The sequence below is a fragment of the Rhinopithecus roxellana genome, chromosome 2 (genome assembly GCF_007565055.1).
Source record: "Rhinopithecus roxellana isolate Shanxi Qingling chromosome 2, ASM756505v1, whole genome shotgun sequence".
Lineage (NCBI taxonomy): Eukaryota > Metazoa > Chordata > Mammalia > Primates > Cercopithecidae > Rhinopithecus > Rhinopithecus roxellana.
The window spans coordinates 22925395-22932631 of record NC_044550.1 but is presented as its reverse complement, the minus strand read 5'-3'; the positions used below and the strand labels follow the sequence as shown (position 1 = coordinate 22932631).

Below are 7237 nucleotides of genomic sequence, written 5' to 3'. Positions count from 1 at the left end.
GGGTACATGCCAGCCTTTTGCTTTAAAGGTGGCATATCTCCACCTTTCTGATCCAGACATTAAAAACTGCTAAGATCACCCAGAAATTAGGACTTTATGAGAATATATTTGAGCTTATCTGCACCACAGAGTTTTAGTAAATAGACAATGACATAGAGTTCAGAGGCTGCCAATTCCTGTCTACCCTCAACATTGTTTTCCCCTGCACTGTCATGGAAAGAAGAATAGCCTCTTCTCTCACTTCCTTCCAAATCTCATACAACTACACATCATCAGTGGAACTTAAATCATGTGGAAGCCTAGGGAGTGCAGTCTTTAGCATCCCAGCCCTGCAGTTAAGGAGGACAGGATATAGAAGGTGGGAGAAATGGTGGCCCAGGGCCAGTAGACAATATCTAGCAGATCTTTACATCTAAATTGCCATTTACAATCTAAATTGCCATTAGGTCATAGACATTTTATTTATGTACATGGCAAAAGTTAATATTTAAGGACTTTCTAGCTGAATATCAGGCGAAAATATTGTCAACTGCTGAAGTTAGTCATTCTTCTTGTTCCATTTGTCTCATCCTATCCCATTACTCTCTTAACTTAGTTTTTCTTTCCAATTGTTTTCTAAATCCACTTAGTAATGTAGGACAACCGGTACCTAAAATAGGGTTTATTATATAACAGAAACTTTATAAATATTAGTTATTTGAATGGACGAATGAATGAGTACTTTATTCAGTTGTAATGACTAGCTTCATATGTCAACTTGACTGGGCCACAGAGGGCCCATATTAAACATTATATCTAGGTGTATCTGTAAGGAAGTTTCCAGATGAGATCAGCATTTGAGCCAGGGGACTCACGAAAGTGGATTGTACTCACCAGTATGGGTGGGCATCATCCAACATCCAATCTTTTGGGGGCCAGAATAGAACAGAAGATAGAGGAAAGAGGAATTTGCCCATCCCTGCCCCTCTTTTTTTCTATCTAACTGCTTGACTTGGGAGAGCTCATCTCATCTTTTCCTGCCTTTGTAAATGGGTTTTACACCATTGGCTTCTCTGGTTCTCAGGCCTTCAGACTTAGGGATCTCCAGCTTGTGGATAGCAGATTGTGGGACTTCTCAGTCTCCATGATCACATGAACCAATTCCTCATAATAAAATTCTTTTTTATGTCATACATCTTCTTTTATATGTAAATAAAATAAATCTCCATTACACATATAAATTATATATAGATATAGCTCCTATTGGTTCTATTTCTCTGGAGAACCCTGACTGATGCTAGCATTTTCTTTATTATTGCTCCTTTCCCCAGCCATTTTTAGTCTCTTGATTTCTGCAACCTTTGGTAGGACTACGTTAAGTCAGCAGCATTCTCTTATCATTAAGGGTGCCTAAATAATGTCTACAGCTTCTATTCACAAGTTTACGGTTGGGTGGTGATTCTTAACTGAAGCTATTTGGCCCCCCAGAGGACATTTGGCAATGTCTAAAGACATTTTTGGTTAGAAGAGGTGTTACTGGCAACTAGAGAATAAAGATCAAGGATGGCGCTAAACACTTTACCGCACACAGAATAGCCCTAAAAAATTGTCAGGTCCCAAAAGTGAATTGTGTTGAGGTTGAGAAACTCTGGGTTAGAGTATGGAAGAGTAAGAAAAAAAAGAAATTTGGGAGTCTGAGACAGGAGGATTGCTTGAGGTCAGGAGTTTGAAACCAGTCTGAGCAACATAGTGAGACCCTGTCTCTACAAAAAATTAGCCTGGGGTGATGGCACATGCCTGTGGTCTCAGCTACTTGGGAGGCTGAGGCAGGAGGGTCACTTAGGCCCAGGAGATCAAGACTCTGGTGAGCCATGATCTTTCCACTGCACTCCAGCCTGGGCGACAGTGCAAGATTCTATCAAAAAGAAAGAAAGAAAGAGAGAGAGAGAGAGAGAGAGAGAGAGAGAGAGAGAGAGAGAGAGAAAGGAAGGAAGGAAGGAAGGAAGGAAGGAAGGAAGGAAGGAAGGAAGGAAGGAAGGAAGTTAAGGAAAGAGGAAAGAAAGAAAGAAAGAAAGAAAGAAAGAAAAAAAAAGAAAGAGAGAGAAGAAAAAGAAAGAAAGAAAGAAAGAAAGAAAGAAAGAAAGAAAGAAAGAAAGAAAGAAAGAAAGAAAGAAAGAAAGAAAGAAAGAAAGAAAGAAAGAAAGAAAGAAATGAATTGAATGCAAAAGGAGGGAAGGAGTAAAGATGATATCCAGCAGGGGTCAACAAACTTTCTGTAATGGGCCAGATGGCGAATATTTTAGACTTTGTGGGCCATAAAATCTATTGCAATTACTCAGCACTGTTGTTGTAGCAGGAAAAGCAGCCATAATCAATACATAAATGAATGTATGTGCTGTGTTCCAATAAAACTTTATTTAAGTATACTGACATTTATTTAAATTTTATATAATTTTTACATCATGAACTATTATTTTCCTTTTGATTTTTTCAACCTTCTAAAAATGTAACACCATGTTTAGCTTTCAGGTCTTATAAAAACAGGCAGGCAAACAGTCACTAAACCCTGAAATAGAGGAAGGAGGAGGAGAAAGAACAGGAAATAAATGACTATGGTAGAGGAGTATATTAGTTTGGTGTTTATATTAGGCTAGATTATGCTGAAGTAACAGACAACCTCAAAATCTCAGTGATTTACAATAACAAAAGGGTATTGCTCATTCACAGCACATGTGTACTCTGTGCTGGCTAAGTTCTATTCCATGTTGTTTTCATCCTGGAATTTGGGCTCATAGTGCGGCCTCTATCTGGAATACTGCTTCATCTAGGAGCAGAAGAAACACGGAGAACATGGCTATCCAAGTGCTGGCTCTGCCTGAAATTGACATACATCATTTTCACTCTGTTTCACTGGCCAAAGCAAGTCACATACCACACTATACTACAATGGGGTAGGATATAGAATCCTCTTCCAGACCAGGGCAATTACTATTCGTGAACAATAACACAGGCTAACACATGGCCTACCTTTAATGCATTCAGTTGCTTAGGTTTGGTTATTCCTGAACCAAAGTTTATTTTATTCTTCAAACTAGTGTCTTAACTAGGGACGAGGAGATATAATAGTAACAATAATAAGAGTTAACGCTTATTGAGTGATTGTTACTTCCTATACATATATCCTTTACATGAATTTTGGATTTAATCCTCACAACTACCATTAAGGTGGCTACTATTTTGATCCTTACTTTATAGATGAAACAGCAATGGAGAGGTTAAAAGCACTCAACTACCAAGTAGTTGATATTCCAGCCCAGGTCACTCTGATTTCAAAAGCATATTTTTACTCTAATACAGATTAAAATGTAGATTAGAGTGATAAACTGCCTGAGTTCCAATACTGGCTGGTGCCAAATACAACTTTTATAGCCTTGTGCAAGTTCTATAACTTCTCCATCTCAGTTTCTCCACTCTAAAATAAGAACAATAACAATATCTACTTAAAGGGGGTTTTGTAAAAATTAATGTATATGGAGCGCTAGTGTTTATAACAATGTTTGGCAAAAAAAAAAAAAAAAAAAGTTTGATGATGACGATTACCTAACCATGTTTTAGAAAGCTCCACTCGTAATTTGAATCCCTTCTTTTCTGCTCCCTTCTCATCCCGTTTGAGAATTATTGTTCTAGATTTTTGCCCCTACTCTGTTTTTTTTCTGTTTTTGGACTAACACTTCACCAACCTGGAGGGTAAACCATAGGAGTATCATTGCCTTCAACCCAAGTATACATCTCACCCCTGCTTCCCAAAACTTCCTTGCCTGTCAGTTTTACATCTATGTTTTATTATTTAAAATCCTAATTTATAATTATGTGGGTACCTAGCAATGATCTGGAATACAGGAGTAGGCTGCCTAGAGGGGCGGCAGTAATACTGGCCTTGCTTTTTGCTACATGACCTTCCCATATTTTCCAGTTAATTCTTGAAATTAGATGGTTACTTTTTTTCAATTAAAATTAATTATTTAAATTTACTGTGGCTTAATTTTGGAAACATCATATTAAATTTTTTGTCCCCTGTGAATACTGTGCAAAACCAAGCAAGCGAAGTAATAAACTGTGCTTGGCACAGATTTATCTATTAGGCATCAGTCTTTTAAAAAACAGGTATTGTTTGAGAAGGACCTGATGATCTAGAAGACTTATTCTGACAAAGTATATATAGCTCTTTCTCGTGTGGAGTGAAAAGAAGTAAACAATTTGTTCTCAGTTTTAATGCTTAAAATAGAATGAAATAGAACAACAAAAGGAAAAGGCATGAAATAGAATGTCTTGTAGGCAAGTTGAAATCTGTTTTATTTACCACACCCTTAAACTAACATTTTTCTTTTAAAATTTATTAATTTCATAGAACAGAAGGATAAACCATCTCACTTCATAATATGTCCACTTGAAATAATACATAGACTTCAAGTGCTGGTTCTGATTGTGGTCAGAATGTTAAGTCTTATGAGGATAGTGGGGTTTTTCTGGCAAGTTATGATGTTAATATGTTTTTGCTTCTGAAATAATTTAAAATCATATTTAATATTTTTTGGTCTAGAAATTTCTTCTTCTATATCTGCCACCCACAACCCAGTCTACGAATTTACTAGTTTGGCTGTATGGATTGAGAAGTGATAATTAAGAAACAGCAACAGGGAAGTTTATAAAGTTTCAGAGTACATGATTAGGGCGCATTATTGTATAAGTAAAGTTAAAGCTAAGGTTTTGTTTCCATATGCTTCAATTCTCATCAAGCCGATTCCAAATTACCTTACATTTTTGAAAGTTTCAAATAAATTTAGATTTTATAGATATAGCAGATTGAAACATAGTAACTTACCATCTTTTCTGCCTATTGGACTTACATTATGGATCTAGGAGGTATCAAGTGCCATATTAAACATATTCTTGCCACCAGCTTCTATGAAATTGATGTCTTTAATCAAGTCATGCATATAAATTTGATCAGTGCTATTCTGTATGGATTAGGATCTAAGGGTTTATACATAAGATTGATCTATAAGGAGATATATGCTCAGACATGCAGAGTCATGCTGGGGATGCCCACGGGTCTCCCCATTTTCACACTTAGATTGCTAGGTGAAGTCAAAGCTAAATTCTAATTCCATTTAGTTTTAAGAAATAATCTGCCTTCTCTCTTTCCTGAACAGTTTCCAATTATTTAGCTTTTTTCCTCTAAAATCCATGGAGCAGAGTTAAGCACTATGTTCCCTCTAATTTCATAGCATATTTGAAGGAGCTTTGTAAAGAATGGAGCAAGATAAGAGAGTACCAAGCATGAAAAAGGCCAGATTCTTGAATCATATTTGCAATGTGTTAAATTATATGGGGAACACTGCAGTCATTTTTATTCAAGAGTAAAGTGACACTGGAAAACAATACTTTTTCAAGATAATCATTTAGATTTATTTTTAAAAGGAGAGGAGAGTTCTCTTGTTGATTTTATAAGAGCAAAGGCAACAGTCAGCCATTCTTTTGGCTAATTCATGCGATCCTCAAGTAAAACTTAAGCCCAGGTTACTTTGGTAGGATTTAAAGTAGTAAGACATATGTGAATAAAATGATATTAGGTCTGTGTAATTCTGAATAATAAAATAAAGATTAAGATGGTAATATTGGTCCCTCAAGTACTGGTATTTAAACTTTAAAAATCAATCAAGAGAGAAGATTAAGTGGTGTTTCTTTGGTACTAAAAATGTAAAGCTAAGACCAAATTGTTCTACTTCACAGATTTAAGATACAAAGAATGATATTTAAAGATATTAAAATAACTATTACATTATCTTCAGTTTGTAAAGAATCTCCTATGAAGTACACTTAGAAGAAATCCCTGAGTATATTAAATACTCTATTAGTATCTTTCTTCATAAACAAAGAGGAACAATTTAAAGGCTTTGCAAGACATATAAACACAGTGCTTAGTAAAAACATTATCTGTTTATAAGGCTCTCTCCATCGTGCTTGTAAATTAGGCCACCAAATGCTTAAGAGGAGAAATAATAGATTCACAAAATTAAACTCTAACATTTGAACACATTAACCACTCTCAAGTAAATTTAAAAACCATTCTCTGATGGTGTTTCTATGTTGTTTTAGCCACTCGATATTGTTTTTCACTGTTTCCAGCACTTGTTCCCTAGGTTTTTCTCCTGCTCCAGCTTGCGGATATTTTGCAAAAAAGCTCTCCATCTAGAAAAGAGAGAGGAGTAATTAGGATTGTCATTTATAGCCAAATAAGTCTTCAAGAATTTCATTCACAAACTGGATTTGCTTCCTTCTTACCTAGAAATTCAGTATCACTGTACAACATTGAGCTACACCTCTGGCGCATCATTCAGACTGAACCCATCTCTCAGATTAGCAATTGTTACCCATGGTTTTTGGATCCCTGCAGCATGTCAAGCCAAAATAGGCTCTGATATTTCGGGGAAGGATGGCAGTATGTCAATCGCTAGCATGCCCATTTACGTTTCTGCTGCTTTCTCTATTTTCTCTGAATTCCCCAAAGTGTTCCCTGGAAAGTCTGACCTATGGAGCGATGGTTTTGCTTAGCCTTTCACTCCAGGATTCTGGAGTATGTTAATGTACTTTCAGTTCACTTATTAAGGACTCATAAAACAAATCTTTGTTAAAATTAGTGCCGTCCTCCCTCTGACCTCCAAAGCCCTACCCCAAACTCAACTATACTAGGATTATTTGCTATAAAAATAAGAATAATTTGGTTTTTAATGTACAGAAAACTCTTAGCATTCTAATATCTAACACACAGATATTGAAACTTCATACAATCTCTACTTGTTCAACATTAACAGACATTTTTCCTCCTTTGGACTTGAGATATTTGAAACCTGAAAGATTTGAGATTAGTTTTGAAATTGCAAAACTATGAATTCTGAATGGAATCAAATCTTGACCAACTTATTCCAGAGTTGCGTTTACAGGAGAGGCGAGGCTTTCTGCCCATGCTTTCGTGAGCTAAACTGTCTGGTGTGGCCTTCTCAGCACCCCCGGCCTCAACTTTCTCAGCTTTTAAACTGTCTCAGAGGTTCTTTGAATTGTTTTATGTTTAGAAAAAAAAATAGGCGTACATTTTATTAGATACAAGAATTAGTTCTCAATTCACTATGTATACTTATCCAGATAAATAAAAACATGTTTTACACTTTAAATGTATACAATTAAAAAATACAAAACC

At 35.9% G+C, this 7237-nt stretch overlaps 1 protein-coding gene across 1 annotated transcript in view; it reads right to left on the bottom strand.

Moving 5' to 3' along the window:
• Positions 1-5347: 5347 nt before the first annotated feature.
• The window catches only part of ENPEP (glutamyl aminopeptidase), an 85923-nt gene continuing 84033 nt past the window's right edge, over positions 5348-7237 (bottom strand). Inside the window, exon 20 of the mRNA XM_010389087.2 lies at positions 5348-6231. Coding sequence (XP_010387389.2) covers positions 6079-6231 — 153 coding nt within the window. The 3' untranslated portion in view covers positions 5348-6078. The remainder of the gene's footprint in view (positions 6232-7237) is intronic.